At 44.2% G+C, this 19,675-nt stretch overlaps 1 protein-coding gene across 1 annotated transcript in view; it reads right to left on the bottom strand.

Annotated features, from left to right (window-relative positions):
* Positions 1 to 16,592, bottom strand: part of LOC118112121 (transcription factor COE3-like) — a 109,335-nt gene extending 92,743 nt beyond the window's left edge. The window contains 2 exon segments of the mRNA XM_047340496.1: positions 844 to 1,000; positions 15,833 to 16,592. Coding sequence (XP_047196452.1) covers positions 844 to 1,000; positions 15,833 to 15,966 — 291 coding nt within the window. The 5' untranslated portion in view covers positions 15,967 to 16,592.
* Positions 16,593 to 19,675: the final 3,083 nt, after the last annotated feature.

Raw genomic sequence — 19,675 nt, 5'->3', positions numbered from 1 at the left:
TTTATTCTCTCTCCTGCCCCCCATCTCCCACTCTTCTTCCCTTTCTTTATTTTTTTCAATATTTACTCCTCCTTTTATTTAATTCCTCCCAACCTCTCTCTCTCTCTCTTTTCAGCCTCTGTTAGTCCCTCGCCCGGTGCCAACTGAGCCGAGGAGTGTTGGCTCAGTCCCAGTGTGTGTGTGTGTGTGTGTGTGTGTGTGTGTGTGTGTGTGTGTGTGTTGTGCGTGCGTGTTGAGGTGGGGGCGGCGGGGGTATCAGGGCGAGAGACTAGAGGTCAAAGCAGAGGTGAGTGAGTGAGTGGGTGGTGTGTGTGTGTGTGTGTGTGTGGTGTGTGTGTGTTGGGGGGTGAGTTGCAGTTGGCAGCTGATCACAGAACAAACATCTTCAAACCTGTCGGGGTATTTTTATTATTATATTATTATTATCAATCCAAGAAAAACTATTTTATGGTTCGCCTGAAATACGAGACTTTAAAAACCAACAGTGTGTCGGTCCGTCCCTCAACACGGTCCCTCCCGTCCGTAGCTCTCAGCTCCGAGATCATTGGTTCCTACTGAATCATGTGGTTCATGTACGAGGTGCAATCATAAAGTTCAGAGATGTTCATGCTGCACATGAACGGAGTGTGTGTGTGTGTCTGTGTGTGTGTGTGTGTGTGTGTGTGTGTGTGTGTGTGTGTGTGTGTCTGTGTGTGTGTGTGTGTGTGTGTGTGTGTGTGTGTGTGTGTGTGTGTGTGTGTGACACAGTCAGTACAGACAACACACTGTCGGGGTTTTTTGACGCAGAAAACAGAAAATGTGATCAGGAAAAGAACAAAGTTGAAGAAATAAGAGACACGTCACCTTGTCTTTCTCCACAAAGTCCACATAGGACGTCCTCTCGATCTCGACCGGCTGACCCTGTCGGTCGTACAGCGCCAGCACGAAGTGGAAGAAGTTGGACTTCCTCAGGTTGGACGGTGGCTGCTTCTCAAAGTGAGCTCGGGCTAAACCCACTCCACTGAAACACAGAGAGAAGACTCATGTTCAACAGGTCACTTCAGGTGTTTATCAGCTCAGAGTCATTAAAGTCTGTCCCCACACAGAAGCCCTGAAAAGAAACAGTGTGAGAGATGTTGTTTAATCACCAGGAAGAAAACACGTTTCGTCCGGTTTAGATTAGAACAGTGGTGCTTCAGCCCCTGGTGGTCGAAACGAGCATTACAACAACAACAAACGAGAACTTCACACTGTAGACGAGTGTAACTGCACAGACCTGAAGTCAGCTGTTGAATGTAGTTACTGGTTCTGTTTGCTGATGGGTTTCACATTTTTAATCTATGACTCTCGTTATTTTAACTGCGTGTTATAATATGTACAATGTGTTCTTTTCTACTTTCATTTAACTTTTATGTCCCAACCAGGAATAGCACTGGAGTCTGAAACGAACCCAGGTTACCTTCCATCACAAGGTTTCCATCTCCAGCTCGACCAGGACCAGGCTGAGCTGAAGATGGTTCACTGGGACTCGGAGTGGAGGGAGGACACAGACAGGAAACTGACACGGTAAAAGACCACCTGACGTTTAATGTCTGTCCTGAAGCAGCTGTGATTATAATTACGCAGCGGCGGGACATCGCTAGAAAACAAACGTAGAGGAAAACATGAGTCGATCGTGTCGTTCACGTCCGAATCGCGATGCATCAAAGACCGATGAGCTCTGCCCCCCCGACTGACTCAGGGGTTCAGACTGTCTGTGGTTGGTGCATCAACACTTTCTCTGGTTCCCTGCATTTCGCTCTGTGCAAACAGTGAATGCACTTCACCAACATCACCAGCAGTTTATTAATCTATGCACCAGGAGAACCCCCCAGCTCCTCTTCTCCTTGATAAAACTCCTGCAGTCGTTTACCCATTTACCAACTGTCACTGTTTATGTCATTAACACTCAAATAGGAGATTTTTTCATCGTCTGGAAATCACATCAGGAAATTTGTGGATCATGTTTCATGTGTTCACGACGATTTGAACTTTTCCAACAGGACTAGAACGGACGGTTTTTTGTCCAGAAGCAGCTGTTGGAAAATCAGGGGTCAGTCCCTCTATAATCTAGGTCGTGTTTTATTCCAGTATTACGGTAAATAGAGTTGATGTCAGGCCGACTGTGTTTTTATTCAAATAAAAATCTCATCTGGGTCAAGTTTGACTCTTTATGATGTAAATTCATCAGCGAGTCGATGAGAAATGAAGCTTCTTTGGAGACCTCATTAATTTCTGTCCACATGTGGTGATTTTAAAGCCTCATTATTAGTGTTCTCTCATTTTCATTATCACAAGCACTAACTTCTTTTTTTACATCAACACTAATCAATTATCATGTGAGATCTGGCAGCAAAACCCAAACTGCTGTTGTTGAGTTTCACTCGACGGAAAATGAATTCTGGAAATGAAAACAACAAACAGGACTAAAGGCCAACTGAGGCTTTTTAATGAAGCTGAAAAACAACAAGAGACAAACAGGAGACAGATTCATAAACTTTACAAACTAAATTACTGGAGCATCGACTGAAAGGTAGAAAGAGGAAAACATCCTTCAGAATTACAGGGAGATACTTGAGGGGTTCCCCAAGGCTCCATGTTAGGCCCATTGTTGTTTATATTGTACATACATTATAAATCAAGGGTTTCATAATTTCCTTTAGATCATTTACTGTGGAAAATGTGAGGGGAAATAAATACAGTTCATACAAATTTGACTTTTATGCAAAAAAGCCATATGAGCTTTAAACAAAGGAACCAAATGAGCCACTGATTATAAAACTAAATGGATTTTTGTTCCAATTAAATTTAAAAAAGAGACACAAAACAAATGAATGTGTAATGTTGATGATGTCACAAACAGACTCACAGTCAGAGGTCCTTTGATTTAAAGCCACGTATCGACTCAGACTGAGCTTTGGCAGGATATTTAATAAATATATGAAATTTAAAAATAAGTGAAATGAGAATAGACAAACATCACTGAGACAATGTCTGCGGCTGATTTTAGTAAAAGTGGATAAAAATCCATGTTGATCCTGAAATAAAATCGATGTTCCTACAGGAAGCGACCTCCGCTCTCAGCCAAGAGAAGCTCAAAGAGTCCGAGGGGGAAACGCTCAAAAACAGCAGCCGAATATTTTTACATCAATCTCGTTTTGTTTCCTAAAACGCTTTATGATCAATATGATCGCCGGGGCATAGACAAATGTTTATTCATGCTCAGGGTTTGTTTTTGGAAACTCGCCTGCTCTCTCTCGGCCGCTGTGTTTTCAGGCTCTGGGGTGTTTTCCCCAGACGGCAGATTAATACAGCCGTGACCTTTCTGCACCCCCATTACCAATGCTTAATGCCTCATTTGTAGGCCAGTTTGTTGAAACGGTTCTTCTGACTCGCCGGAGTGGTCTGTGGCAGAGTGGAGAGTCTGCAGAGAAGCTCCAGGAGGGGGGGGGGGCTCAGGTGTGTCGGTCGGGTTAGAGGCTCGGTGGGAACAAACGCCGCTGAGTGTTAGAAAACTGTGGTGTTAAAACTAAACCAAATCGAAGAAGAATCACACGTTCACGACCAGAGAAAGAATACGAGAATCTATTTTTAATCCACGTTGACAAATCCAGAGGAAGAGACACGGAAAGAACCAAGTTGTCCTGCTGTTTCCTCACATGGACTCACTCTGTCATTTTACAGACATTTTACCAGGAGGCTGCAGGAAAAGATCCAGAAAACGTCCAGAGACACTGACTCACACATTTGTTCTCAACAGAACCTGCAGAACATGTGAGGAACATGTGAGGAACATGTGAGGAACATGTGAGGAACACGTGAGGAACACGTCAGGACTTTGGTTCAGGTCTGAAAACAGACTCTGGACAGACGTGGATGAAAATTGCGAATCAACAGTTGATGGAGGCTCAGCTTGTTTCTCTGAAATCCTTCATCTGATTCAAATATAGTTAAAAACCACCAAGATCTAAAAAGTGCATCATTAAATTGTGACTTCAAACTGGAGAGAAAGTCCCTTTTTACTTCTGACAAACAAACACTGACTCGTGCACAAAGAGGATGTGACGCCACCAACAGGCGACTACATGAAACGTTCCCTTAATTCCAACTACAGATTTCTGCAGGTGTGAAAATATAAAGTAAGAACAGCTACAGACGTAAAACAGGTCTGAAGATTTGAGACGAGTTAATGACAAAGTGACTCAGACCTTTGTGCCTGTTTATTAAAATATATTTAAAGGATTAACAGGCCGGAGATTTGTCAGTGAAGTGAAATAAACATGAGTTCAAATGGATGAATTATTGAAAAGCTGATGAACGTAGATCTTTAATATCAATGTTATCACAAACTCTACTTACAAAACTTAAAAAACATGATGAAGACAAAGAACTGACACAAATGTAATTTTTGAATTTGCCAAAAAAATTAAACTAACTGATGAACGGTGGATTTGGCACCTGTTCCATCCTGAACGCCACCAAAAGCATCACTTCCACCATTAAACCAGCCCATTATCCCAATTACACACAATGCTCTGCAGCCGATCGCCACGGTGACGAAGCCAACGCCGCCGCCACTCATCCTCTACTCCCCTCTCTGCTCTGCCTCCACTCAGAAAGCTCGTTAGCATTATTATTATTTCAATTATGCTAATTGCGGCTGCATCCACTCGTCGTCGCAGCTCGTATCCGGCTGTTAGCACTTGGCACAAGGTGTAATAAAAACAGTATCGATGGCACACGGCTCGCTCAAACATGCCCGGAGTGTAAATCACACGCCAACAGCCAGAGAGGTTAACACACACACACACACACACACACACACACACACACACACACACACACACACACACACACAGGAGCCGCGACCACACGGTTCCACCGCAAAAGCTGGAATTAAAGGTCAGCGGGAGTCGTGTGTATCGCTCTGCAAACAATTACTGAGACACAACAACACAGGCTGAACCGTCGGTTCATATCCACACACACACACACACACACACACACACACACACACACACACACACACACACACACACACACACACACACACACACACACACACACACACACACACACACACACACACACACACAATAGTTCCACTGGCTAAATATTGCAATGAAGCTTCGAGGTTCATCTTTAATTAATGGAAGACGGATCAGTCGTGAGGCTCCTTCTCGTTCCACAGCCGTTTCACTGCAGTTTGTCCGTAACCGAACCCCCGTTGATCTGTATTTATACCACTTCAGAATCGAGAGTTGATGAGTGGACGTTTCCTGTCAGCTATATATTTCCTCTTGAGTCTCAGGCTGTGGTTAAATAATCTATTTTGTTTGGGAAGGTTCCAGACTGGAATGACCAGGAACTGGTTCAGGGGCCACCATAGAAATAGAGTTTATGTTTATCTTATCTCCAGAAGCAGAGGAAACACTGGAACAAATACAAGTTGTCCCACACTTTCCTTACAGCAGCAAAATGTAAAGCGAACAAACAGCAGCTGGAACAACGACTGAAGATGAAGTAATTAGTTATTACTGAGACTTTAGAGAACGGGTTCGATCCAGAAGCAGCGTCACACCGGCCTCGTGGTTTAGACCCGAGCACGACTAGAACCACTCAGCTACAGAACTCAAGGTTTGACTCGGACCTTTAATCCGTTTCCTGTCTCACTCTGGTTCATTATCTTTATAGTACAGTTTTTTATGGGGGACATTCATACACATTCATACAGTGCATCTGTGGGCAGCACTTCTATGAGGGGCAATTTGGGGTACAGTATCTTGCCCAAGGGCACTTCGGCATGCAGATTGGGAAACCTGGGATCGAACCACCGACAACACAAATGTCTGAGTCAGTGTCTCTGGACATTTTCTGGATCTTCTCCTGCAGCCTCCTGGTAGAATGTGTGGAAGCTTCCCAGTGAGCGAGTGGACGTGTTGATGAGGTTTCTAACACGTGACGGACGTGAAACTGGAAGAACACAAACATCTCAGGATGAAGAAGAGGAGCCGTACACGTAGAAGACGAAGACGACGAAGACGATCGAGGGGAAAGAAGGAAAAACTAATTTTACTGATGATTGATCGAACTGATCACTTCAGAGTGTCCGACAGAATCTGTGACAGCTCAGCTGCTCGTCGCAGTCGAAGCTGCGAGTTCAACCAGTGTTCAAAGGAATCACACTGACACACACACACACACACACACACACACACACACACACACACACACACACACACACACACACACACTGGACTAATGAGCCATATAAAACACACAGACACACACACACAGGCTGGCTGCCAAGACGTTAATCAAATAAACTGTGGATGTTTAAATCTCATTCAGTGCGACACGAACTCAGAGCAAACACACTCTGACAGGACACAATACACACAATCATTCACACAGCATCATTCACATATCTACAACGAACGCTGCCATCTTGTGGTGATGACGTCATTTGGAGTCTGAGTCTGTGCAGTTGTGATCGTGGAGTGGAGCTGCTGCTCGACCAATCAGGAGTCAGTGTCAGCTGTCAATCATCACGTCTTGTTTTTATATCATCAAATAACTAATTAAATCCAAACTGATCAGAAACACTTGAACAAACATCAGAGAGATAAGAACGACCTGAAATGACAGAAACATCTTTACAAACATTTATTTAACGTCTACTTTGATTGTTTTTCGTTTGGTTCATGTCCCATCTGCTAACATGGAGGAGGAGGTTTATGACCTGTACTGCAGCCAGCCACCAGGGGGCGAATGAGAGCCTTTGGCTTCAGTTTAGGAGCTGTCATGTCGTCCATCTTTATTTACACTCTGAGGTTTTGTCCTAAACTTCCAGGAGAAGACGTCACCTACGTTTTCTGTTTCTTCAAGAAAAACTTAAACTGTCGTTTTAATTTCAGTTTTGTTTTTTTTCACACATCAAATTTAGCAACTAAAATAAATCTGATTACATGAATGATGAACCAGTGACTCTTCATATTTTAGATCAATGCCTTTTGCTGTAGAACAAACTGTTGTTTCTCCTGCTGATGCATTGTGGGAGGTTTTTTTCCGTCGGAGAGGAAACGCCCGCTGACTGATTTCCATTTGTGCACCTTAATAGTGTGTGTCATTCCTAATTAGGGCAACTGGCTCGAGGAAACAGTGGCTCGGTGCTGGAATGGCTGCTCCTGTCATGCTGCAATTACCAACAAATTAGTCTTTAGACTGAGGGGCTCCTGCACACGCACACACACACACACACACACACACACACACACACACACACACACACACACACACACACACACACACACACACACACCTGAGCAAGTGTGTGTTAATTAATACGTTCTGTGAGGTGTTCAATGTGTGAAAATGCATCCGAGTGTAAAAGCCGACGCAGTTTCACGGACGTCAAACTCCAACCTGCAGCTGTTTGTTCTGCAGCTTCACCTTCAGCTCGACAATATTAACAAGACTCACACATTAATATTAATAAAACTAAAGTAAGCGACTGGGCGACGGCTCCAGCTGCTCCGTCAGCAAGAAAACCATTAACATGTATATTCCAGTAACACGCTGTAACATTACGCTCACACGGAAACGTCACATGCAGAGTGATTGTCCGTCTGAAAAGTCAGGATTCAGTAGAGGCAATGTAATCTGATTACTCTCAGTGGAATATTGAGAAGCAGAAGCAGCTGCAGCTAATTTACACACAATATAAAATATCAGATTTTATATTTTACGCCTGATTCTTTATAATTTTTTATTCATAAAACTGTTGAGACAAGGTTTCAATGTAATTTGATTAGTGATTACAGTTACTCATATTACTCTGCTCTGTTTATTGTATTAAGACAACAAAAGGACACTAATGTGCACATATAACGAATAAAATGTAAAATCTGATTGTTTGAAGCTCGGGTCAGTTTGATGCATTCAGGGCTTCACAATATAACAGATAATGTTTTAAATAAAAATAAAACTGTTGTAACAAGTCAAGTTTAGTTTTTGATGTAAAATCTTTTTTTAATTTTGTCATTTCTCATGATGGTTGTTTTGGTGCATTCAGGGTTTCAGTAAATCTGAGTTTGGGTGATGTGACTTCATTTATTAATCTAGAACATATTTTATCCATGTTTGATTTATTAGGACAAAGTGAAAAATTAGAAAAGTCATAAAGATGTAAGGTGTCAAATCTGTTTTCTTCTTATTTATTTATTCACTCTGGTCTTTGTGGTGCGTTCAGTTTGTGGTGGTTTTTCTGGTCAAGACGTGATTTCCTGCCGTTGGTTTTTTGAGCGAGACTCAGTTTGTTTTTAGAGAATATTTTACGTCTCTGCTCTCAGGATGGACGAGGAGTCGCATTAACGCAGCTGCATGTTTGCTTTAGTCAGCTGTTTCCTCCAAAACACATCCTTTACCCTGTCGCTCTCACACACACACACACACACACACACACACACACACACACACACACACACACACACACACACACACACACACACACACACACACACACACACACACACACACACACACACACACACACACACACACACACACACACACACACACACACACACACACACACACACACACACACACACACACACACCCTGCCCGAGCCCATTAGTCTGGTCACCTGCTCCTCTCAGACGCGGCTCTCGGGTTAATTGTTTGCAGCTTTTTTTTTTATTGCGTGGCTGCCTCTGATTAGCCGAGCGGCCTGACGCTCAGCAGAGGCCACGAGGAGACAAAGAGCCGCTGCCTTCAAGTGTCTTCAGTTTATCTGCACACAGCAACTTCCACCACCGGAGTGACGAGGAAGAGGAGGAGGAAGAAGAGCAACAGGAAGAAGAAAAAGAGAAAGGAAGAGGAAATGGAGGTAGAATAAAACGTGTGTGAAGAATTTACAGTAACGAGGCCGATGTGTCATCTGCCGGCTGTTTAATTATCTGACGGGTTTTGTGAAGGCGGCGGCGCTCAGGAGCGTTTCATTGTGTTCACGTGAAGACGAGGAGGGAGGTGTTGACAAATGCAAATACAAAACGAGGAGTGTTTTTTTCCTCACCCGGGTGGATATAATAAATAAGACGTTTAGAAAGAGGAACATAAAAATGGTGGTTAGGAGTCGAGGCCTCGGCTGACCTCTCCATCATCCCTCAGCCGCCGTCATGAGTTACGGCGCTCTGATAAAAAGTCTCTCAGCGCTCGGATCCATCACTGACAGACTCTAAGGATCTGCCTCTGCCTACAAATGAGCCTTTCCCTCCTCACACATCCACCCCCCCGCCCCACTAACTGCCACCGGGGAGCGGCGAGAGGAACGCCAAACGCCCCATGATTGAGCTGATGACAAACGACGCTGCCGACGAAGTGGGGAATCCCCCGGTCGACGATTATTCACCTCGTCCCAACCCTACCTGAACCCCCCCCCCAAGACACACACACACACTTTAACCCCAGAAGACAAAGATAGGGCGTGGAGGACAGGATCACTCACTCTGTAGCTCTTTTTTCTTCCTTCTACAGCAGTGTCAGGGAGGGTCGAGGGAAATCTGTTCACCTGGAGCTTCAAAACACACACACACACAAACGCAGGCACATACACACCTGCCAACGCTGCAAGAAAAATCTTCCATTTCAACACATTATTTTCGTCTGTTATAGAATCTTAAATCTGTTTTTTTCAGGTCAAACTCTTTTGACGTGTTTCGCCTACAAATCAACTTGTTTCAGGATTTTTTCTTAAGTTTCCATCACAGTCACTGAAGCAGAAACTTTCAGTTTCAAGATCCCCGCCGGTGAAACCACGTCTGAGACGCTTCCCATGTCGAGCGTCGCTGTGTTTCACGATCCTGCAGCATTTAGATGGAAACAGATTCAATAAACAATAGAGACACAAAATCTAACCCTTCAAATGATCTTTTGGAAGCAGAAAAGATTAATCAACACAAACGACACAACAAAAGATTTGTTTTCTAGATTTCAAGACTTTAAGCTTATGAACAAAACCACCGCAGAAGTTTTATGTTCCAATTAACATCCAAACATAAACCACAAAGTTGTTCAACAACTATTTGACTATTTGACCCAGAACAAATCTGATCTTTTCATGTTTGCGTTTCATTTACTTCACATTAATAGGTCGTACAACTCGGGGGTCGGGACATCAAAACAAAGGTAAAGAAATCCCTTCATTTGAATCTCTGGACGATGCCACACCACCCGGTGGAGGCGTGTGAACGTCTGCCCGAGTTGAGCTGCTTAGAAAAGACCTGGTGTAAAGAAACAAGCAGCCGTGATGACGGAGAAACGTCGGCACAGATCCGAGGTCTGCAGAGTCGGACGCTGCCGTTTATTATAGTTCAGTTTGAAAAACACAGACTTTAAGACTTTTCTTCAGGTTTTATATTTTTGTGCAATTTACAGTTTGATGTCTAAACGTGATTCAGATTTTTTTAACACCTCTAACGTCGAGCTGAACTCTTTCAGGAACTGAACCCAGTGACGTGTGAGGTGACGCGTCTCGCACGCCGTCCTCTAACTTCACAGTATCTCAGTCAATCTATAAAACCATGACACGAACAATCTGACCAGTCCACCGCTCGTCTATTCACCTCGGTTCTACCCTCATGACACTGAACAAAGCCGTGACGAGCGCCAACATGGACGCCGTCTCCTGCACCAAGCGAACGCTGATTCTGGACGAGGGTCATCTTGAGCAGATATGTGCATTACAACACACACACACACACACGTAACACAATGACAGGCCTCTGACCTCCTACACACTTTTACAATGATACAAAAGTTTTTTTCCTTTGAGGGTGATCGAGTCGTTTTATTGTTTAAAGGTTCAAAAGAAGCTGAATCAGCGCATTTAAATGTTTGTTGCACGTTTTATTTCATCACAGCTGTGTTTTACTGCATTGTTTGTGTGTGTGTGTGTGTGTGTGTGTGTGTGTGTGTCCACAGGAGTCCGAGATGTTCACAGATACGTTAATCGACTCTGATCAGATTCCAGCTGCTTTATAAAACGGTCATTAACTGTTTCTTTGCTGATTATTGTGGTTTAAAATAAATTGTGTGTGATTCCGATTTTGTGAATTGTTTTATTCAACTCACATTAGTTTTTCCTGTAGTTTCCTTTCATTTATAATATTTTTGATGGAAAAACCTTGTCATTAATATCATAAGCGTGTGTGTGTGTGTGTGTGTGTGTGTGTGTGTGTGTGTGTGTGTGTGTGTGTGTGTGTGTGTGTGTGAGATACGACTGAAAACAGCCGCCAACTGACTCAGACGTCGATTTAATGCCGTCACAAACACATTCCACCACACGGGATCCAAACCAGCGCCTGATATCAGCAACAGTACGACAGACACACACACACACACACACACACACACACACACACACACACACACACACACACACCATCAAACTGAAACAAAATACAACAGTTTTATAATAAACCATTAAATCTGTGAATTTAAGGCGTCATCTTCCCTTAAACATGAGGTAAATCCCTTAAATACATTCACATGAAAGTGTCAGACTTTGACACGTCAATACGTGTGTTAAGTATAAATGTGTTCTTCGGGGGGGGTTTCAATATTTTTGAAAAAAGTGCTGCAACACGACAAAATACTGACGACGACTTTAAAACTGACAAAACTCAGAGTTAAACAGAAAAGCTTTTCTTCTAATCGTCTTTTTATTTTATATTTACGCCCAAAATGGTTGACCTATTTTTATTTGAGTGGTTCCAGCACGAACCGTGTTAGAGAGCAGCTTTTTATCTGTAAACACAAACGACAAGATTCATCTCTGTCACTTTATTATTGATGTTGTGTTTGATTAAAAATATCATCTGTTTGATCCGTTTGACGACGTTAGAGACAGAATTGTTGGAGTCTATAAAAACAGGATCTCCTCACTGGACTGATCCGAGATCAGATGATCGGTTTCCTTTCCTCAACAGTTTGTTCACCTTTATCCTTTGAGGTCAAAACACCAAAAACCACCTCAGTTAGTTGAATTATTGAGAAACAAAAATGTAAAAATGAAAGATTGTGCTCGTCATGTTTTGAACCAAAGCTCTGCGTCGGTGCAGGTTTCCTCTGAACCGGTCTGATCAGGTATCGATCACTGATCAATAACTGGGTCGTTGCCTCTGAGGTCGCCCGACGCCTCGAGCAGGAGATTAGTAGAAGAATCAAGTGGAGACAAAGTGTTGGTTTGTGAACACGGTCTGTCAGCGCTGAAACCCTGTTGATGTCTTACAGATGTGACGGTGCGTGTCCAGATGCAGCCAGTTAAACACACACACACACACACACACTTTAACTTGTCACTATTCTCTTCCTCCGTGTTCTAATCCTGTTACGGCCTCCGCTGCTCGGCGTCTTCAACCATCTGAAACGCTTTAACCTCAATGTGCAAAATTAAACTTTTCATTTTCTGTAACACTGACTGATGGAATCTTTGAAAGGTCTTTTTTTGTTCTAGTTTTAATGATCAGAGTGAGACTCTTGTCTTTGTTGAATGTTCATGTAACATTTGATATTTGTATATTTGATGGTTTCCTTCAGGTCATCATGAAGATAATAACCTGGAGTTTCTTTCCCCTCGGAAACAAACTGGCTTGAATCCGGTTTCACATGTTAACGTGTGATTCTCTCTTCACCTGACAAACGACATCGTCCTCACAACGTTCACAAAACCTTCAGACACAAACATCTGGTGACACCACTTTTAACCTCTTTTCCTGTTCATGTCACAATTCATTTTCTTGTGGAGCTCCACAGTGCATCGTGGACCCGGTGCCCCCCCACAGCACCAGACCACCTCAGTGAAGCTGCTGTGTCGTCTCCCTGAGCCTGAGATCTAAAAAACATCCGTTTAAATCGGCTCCTTGTGGGTTTTGGGTTTTTGACTCTGTAAAAATGTACTTAATTTTCCTGCTACTTCACGTCCCTTGTTTATCACGTCAGTGTCCTGCGGCTTCCGTGTGAAGATGGTATTGGACCGTGTTGTAATTCTGACGCCTGGAAAAGGTGGACGGACAGAAGGTGTGGACAGTTTGATCACCTCCGCTCATTCTCTATCGGAGTCTGGAGTTTCTGTACATTTCAGAGGTGAATTAATAAAAGTGACGGGACTTGGTCAGAGAACAACACACACTCGTTCTCAGTCCAACAACCAAACGACAAATCTCCTCGTCAGAAAACCAGAGAAACGGAACAGATCTCCTCACCTCATTGTTAAAAACGCTCAGAGGAAGATTTAGCAATCCAGTGATTTAAATTGGTGTCAATACAACAACATGTTCAGTGAACTTTCATTATGATTCTATCCAGAAGAAAAGGTAGAGTGATCAGCAGACAGAGGCCGTGGAATCACCCTCATCTTCATTATCACCTTCATCATCACCAAGAGGGTTCGTATCTAACGTCTTAAACACACGTCAGGGTTAAATTAACCTCGAATTCAAGGACGTTTTAACCTTAAACATTCACATCATTGTCTCCCTTCTTTTTGGAAATCTTTTACATGTCCAGGTATATGTAAAAACACACACACACACACACACACACACACACACACACACACATCTGCTGCATGTCAGTCTTTTTGTGGACTTTCTCCTCGTCTGAACCGAGGCTCTGAGCTTGTTGCTCACACTCTGAATTCTTCGGTGGTAAATTTGTAAAAATTAGATTTTGGTCTCAAACACACAGGATTTGAAAAAGAACTCACACACACATCTGTCCACAAACACCACAAATCTGCAGCGAACGAAAAGCCTGATTGTACAGAACCTCAGACACGATGTCAGACTGCGGCTTCGCTCTCTCGCCTCTTCAGGGTCAGAGCTGCGGATTCACATCTCGCTCTTTAACGCTCACTCAAGTGGAGTTTTCACAGGGACCGTGTTTGTGAGGGTTGAATAATGACGATCTCAAATATGCTCAAACCAGATGTTAAATTCAGAGTCTGCTCTGCTTCATTTACATGAAGCTCAGCCTCCTCAATCAGGTTTTTCTCTACGTTTCAGACCAAAAACACATTCGTACTTGCTGCTGGTTGGGGTCTGGGTGGTTTGGTGAATCTCCAGACTGGAGTTTTACAGTTTTCTGAATCTGATCATGTCCCTGAAGGAAGGCGGAGAGGACCGAGGATGTTGTGTTCAGATTGTGAAGGTCCTGTTCTTCGTCTCTGTTCCTTCTTTCTCACATTCTGTACGTGTGTCTCTGCGTCCAGGCTCTGGAGATGCTTGAGCCCCAGAGACACTTGTGTGATTTTAGGCAGCATTAATAAACTTGACCTGCCGTGTCATACGTAATGAAGTGTGACACAGATGTAAGTGTGAACAGACGTTCCCTCAGAACACATGAACCTGTTTATCAGCAGACGCACAAACCTGATATTTATATTAAATATAAAACACAATGCACCACAACTCCTAGTTCCACATTAAATAACAATTAAGCTGAATGACCAATTTGTTAATTAATATAAAAATACCTGACATCAATTCATTATTATATTTAATCTTTTTTTAAACAAAAAGATTTTTGTCTGCAGCTTTTTTTTTTATTTTTGTCTTCTGTGATTTTAAACTTCACATTTTTAGTTTTCAGAGTTTGGACATTTCAACGTGTGAAGTGGAACTACCGGAAGCTGCGAGGGACACAGTTCCACCTAAAGCACGGCAGCAGCGTGTTGCTCACGTGGGGACTGGACCTGTTCTGTTACTGATGGAACCGGATCTGCAGGTGGAACACATTTAATTCACTCAACGAACTCCACACGTTTTAAAAATCAACTGGATTCAAGTTGCTGTCTGGTTTCATCTCGGTTTGATGGATTTAATTCAGGAGATTTAAACTCGAGGCTGAAAATCCCGCATCGATCCCGCTTCACTCAGATAAAAACTAAAACTCACAAATCAGCGGAATCTCTGAACGAGCCGCTTTATTTCAAACGGGACATTTATCATTAGAATTAACTCGATGCTTCTTATTTCTGTGATTCACATTTCCTCACGTTTTCTGGATTTAAAATTTATATTTCATAAATTGTGCGAAGCCTTACAAAAAGATTTGAATTTGTAGATTTATAAAAAACAATGAAATCTATACATTTCGAGGTAAATCTCAAACACGGACTTTTAATTTATCGCGCACGTGAGAAGATTCAGAAGTTAATTTTAATTTAACTTAATTGAACAGTTAAATTTGACTTTATTTGATGGGGTTTATTTGATGAATAATAAAATGCGTGTAAGAAGAATGTGTTTAATTCTGATATTTAACGGTGTGAAGATCTGATGAACCGGAGCTCAGGACTCGGCTCATTTAGAAATACACGTTAAATCCCGGAGAACCGGCGCGTGCGGCGGCGGCGGCTCCGCGCGTCTCTGCGCCTCGCGCGGCACCGGACCGCGGCTGCGGAGGAGAAGAAGACAACTTTATTTGTGTTGGTGTCGCGGGTTCGAGCGGGTTCGAGCGGGTTCGAGCGGGTTCGAGCCGCTGGAGGACGGAGCGGAACCCGCAGCTTCTCACAGCGATGCTCTCTGGTTCTAATTTCATGTTTCTTTCTCTTCTGATGATTTCAATCTACGCTTCAGTAAAGTTTCTCCTTGTCTCCAGGTGCTGGTCCTCGGGCTCTGACCCGCGTGACACAGGAACCAGAACCACAAGTGTTCAACTTTAACTCGGTTTGTCTCCGCACACTTTCTAACAGCGGCGGGTCCCGCAGAGCAGCCCGGGGCCGAGCTGCGGTGTCGGGGTGATATTTTACCTCTGGGCCGCTGTGTTCGCGTCCAAAATCCCTGCGCCCTGCATCCAGGAGCGGACCGGGGTCATGCCGGTGGGGAGCGGCTCCTCCTTCATGGTCAGGGCCCCCCGGGGGAGGCTGTCCTGGATGGAGAACATCAAAGTGTCCTTCTGGGAGCTCTTCACCAGGAACAAGGAAGAAGAAGAAGAAGAGTAATCCTCCCGGTAGCAGCCACTCAAACCAGCCCGGCACCACCTGGATTAAGGTGGAGAGGAGCAGCGAGGAGGAAGGAGGGAGGAGCAGGGGTGAGGGGGGGACACGCGAGCGACTTTCCCCAAAGTAGCGGGTCCTGATCCAGAGAAGAGCCCCGGATCCCTGTGGGTTTCTCCGGGCTGGTTTTAGATCCCCTGCTCGCTGCAGCCCGGTTCAAGCTCCGTGAGTGAAGTTAAAAGAGGGCGGAGAGAGGAGCGCGGAGCGGGCAGAGCATCTCAGAGGAGCCGGGAGCCGGAGAGTCGGAGCCGGGAGAGCGGAGCGAGGAGAGCCGGGGATCAGAGGAGACGAGCCACCGTGGATTGAGCAAAAATGAAAAGTGGGATAAAAAAAACAAGCCCGCGCTTCAAAAAGGAGTAAAATGAAATGATTAGCAAACAAGAGGGAGGGACGGACCGTGCGCGGCGGCGGCTCCCGGGGGAGGAGGGGGATTGGGCAGCGAGAAAGCTCTTCCCCTCCCTCCCCGGCTCTTTATGGCTCCTCCGTCCCGGCGGACAGCTCCTTCTCCCGGGTCCGAGGCTCGGGCTGTCCCGGGGGACCGGCCGGGACCAGCGGGGGGCGGGGACACCGCCACATAAGGACAGCTCATTAGCATGTTGGCCGCGCCCCCGGCTTCTAATTGGTGGAAGGCGCGCGGCGCGTCCTTGTTTTTTCAAAGAACGACCCAAATAAGGGTTTCCGCGTGTTCGGCCGCGCGCACTGTGAAAAAGTGACGTTGAAAACTTATTTTACAGAAAATAAAAAGCGACACGAGTTAATGAGATAAACACACGTGACCGACATGTGAGTGACGTGGACACGTGTGGACACTGTGGACAGGTGAGCCCTCCGTCACCGGTTCGAACCCCCAGCGCGTGAGCCTGTGAATCCACCTGATTGAAACACGGACTCGGGTTTGAACCCGTCACTCTCCTCAGGAGGCTTTTAGTTTGATGGAGTTACCTGGTGGGACAGTTGATGAAGATGATGAAGATGATGAAGATGATAATGAGATGATCTGAATGTCTTCATCAGACCCTCCGTGTCTCGCTCCACGTTGAGGACGCACATCTCACAAACATCTGTATTCACACTCACACATTTGAAAGATTAACTGGTTTCATGTGGAATCAGCTCCTGTCAGCCCGAGTTCAGGATGACTGACGCGAGCTGCGCGTGCATTTGGCACAAATTTGCGCTTTTTTATTTTTTAGACACGGACATATGGCGCTCACACACACACACACACACACACACACACACACACACACACACACACACACACACACACACACACACACACACACACACACACACACACACACACACACACACACACACACACACACACACACGCTGAAAGCCGCGAATAAGCTGTGTTTCAGTAAGTGTTTTATTATATTTAATTTGGGGTTAATATTAAACAGAACCGGTCGTTCACCCCCACTAATAACTAATAATAATAGTAATAATAGGAGTAATAATAAGAGTAATAATTCGGGGTCGGCTCTCATCAGCCCTCTTGATGTTATTTTGTCATTTTTCTTCATTTTCGTGGCGGGAGCAGAATTCCTCTAATTAAGCAGAAACTCCAGAGCAGCGCTGATTAAATATTTATCCTCCTTTAGCCCCGCTGTCTTCCTCCAGGGAAACTGAAACGTCTGGAAAGCCTGGAAAAAAATATTTCTGTGCGGGCAGAGAAAAAGTCAATGAGACGCTGCAAACATGTTGGCGAGGAAGAGGAAGATGAGAAGGATGAAGACGGGCCAGATTAGAAACCAGACGGCAACAGGCTCCTCGGTCTTAAAGACATTATGAATATGCTTTTATCGTTATAATGATATAATGGAACTGAATAATAATAACATCACACAGTCCTGTTTATAAAATTAACTCAAAATGACGTGAACATATTTGTTGTCTTTTGTGTTTCAGCTTCATGAGAAACGTTTTACACCTCGTGTGCATTGGTTTTATTTTCCTAATAAGATTCATCTAATCAGATTTAATTTTGTTTTCATTATTTTCTCTTTCCTTCTGATTTCAGGTTTAGTTAAATGTGAAATCAAACAGAAACGTGTTGCTGGAGATGCTGCAGCATCGGACTCGTTGAGACCTGAACCTGCTGCAGTGAAAACACGGAGCTCTGCATGTTCCTCCTCAGAGCTCCTGGAGCCCGGGGCCTCTAGGGGCCCTTCAAAGTGTTATTCCTTGAAGTGCCACAGAGGCTCCTGAAAAGCTCAGTAAGGTTCTGCAGCCAGACGCAGGACAGAAGATCCCTCTGCAGATCCTTTAGTGGAACATCCTCGTCTGTCCATTCTAACAAGTAAGGAGGACTTTGATTTGCTCCTCAAAACAGGCCTGAAATCTCCTTTAGGTCCCTCAAGGGATCTCAAATAAAATAATCACCAGATCCTCCCAGAATCTCAGACAGATGCCTCAGACCCCCGCAAAACACCTGGAATTACCTCATGTGCTCCTGAAAACTCCTGTGAAACACCTGAACATCCCTGAAGAGGTCCTGGACCTTCCCCTGAAGCCAGCTGAGCCCACCCAAGGACCTGGATCCAAGTGAACCCTGACACCTCCTCTACACCCTGGAGACCCTAGAAATTTATCCTCACCTTCTTTTTAACCCCCTGGAATTCCTGGAGTTTCCCCCAAAGCACACAGACGAGTAAAGAACCCAAATGGCACAGAAAGCTCCACTGGAACAGTCTCAGAGCAGCAGAACCATCATATGGATCACCCGCAGCTTCTGAAACCAGATCAGAACCATCATCACCTTGACTCTTCATACTCTACAACTCCTGGAATCTGAACGACTCCTGGAATTTGTTCTGACATGTGAAACCCAAGACATGCTCCAGAGACCTTGCTGAACTTCCTGCAGTTCTCTTGGAACTCCTTGAATTTTATCAGAAACTCCTTCTTCTCTAAATGACAAACAACTACATCTTCCTCCAGGAACTTCCTAAGATATACTGCAGAACCCTCTCTGGTCCCTTTCAAATGGTCCTGGCACAACTTCTGCAGAAACTTTTCACGGTCCTGGTAAAGTGGGTCTAGCATCTGAAACAGGTTCTAAAAGGTTCTGAGAGAACACGGACCACCGAAGGATTAAAGGACGTCACTGCTGTTCATTTAGATGAACCTGGATTTTTAATATATTTTCTTCTTTGTCTTAATGAGTTGATTAATTCTGCTGCTGCTGTATTAAACAGGAGAATCTGTCACGTGTGAAACACACGGTTTGGTTCTGTGAATAAATTCACTGGTCACGTTAAAGATCGGCTGCGGGCACAGAGCCCCACACAGTGGACAACACGCGGTACTGCAGGTCAGATACACGACTGTTGTAATGAAGGTATTTTACATATTTACAACTATAGAGATTAAAACAGGCTGAGACCAACGGCTGATTGATTCATCTTCATTTCATTATTCATAAGTCTGACGTCATTGTGTTATTGTCAAAGCAACAATATAAGATATTTAATTCACTGTCCTCGAAAAAAAGGAAATATTTACAATGTAGAAGCCGAACCAGCGAATGTTTTTGGCATTTTTGCTTTAAAATGATTAACAATAAATCAATAATCCAAATACTTGTGAATC

The sequence above is a fragment of the Hippoglossus stenolepis genome, chromosome 7 (assembly GCF_022539355.2).
Source record: "Hippoglossus stenolepis isolate QCI-W04-F060 chromosome 7, HSTE1.2, whole genome shotgun sequence".
Classification (NCBI taxonomy): domain Eukaryota; kingdom Metazoa; phylum Chordata; class Actinopteri; order Pleuronectiformes; family Pleuronectidae; genus Hippoglossus; species Hippoglossus stenolepis.
Note: the sequence above shows the minus strand (reverse complement) of the source record. Positions and strands in the feature narration are given on the sequence as shown.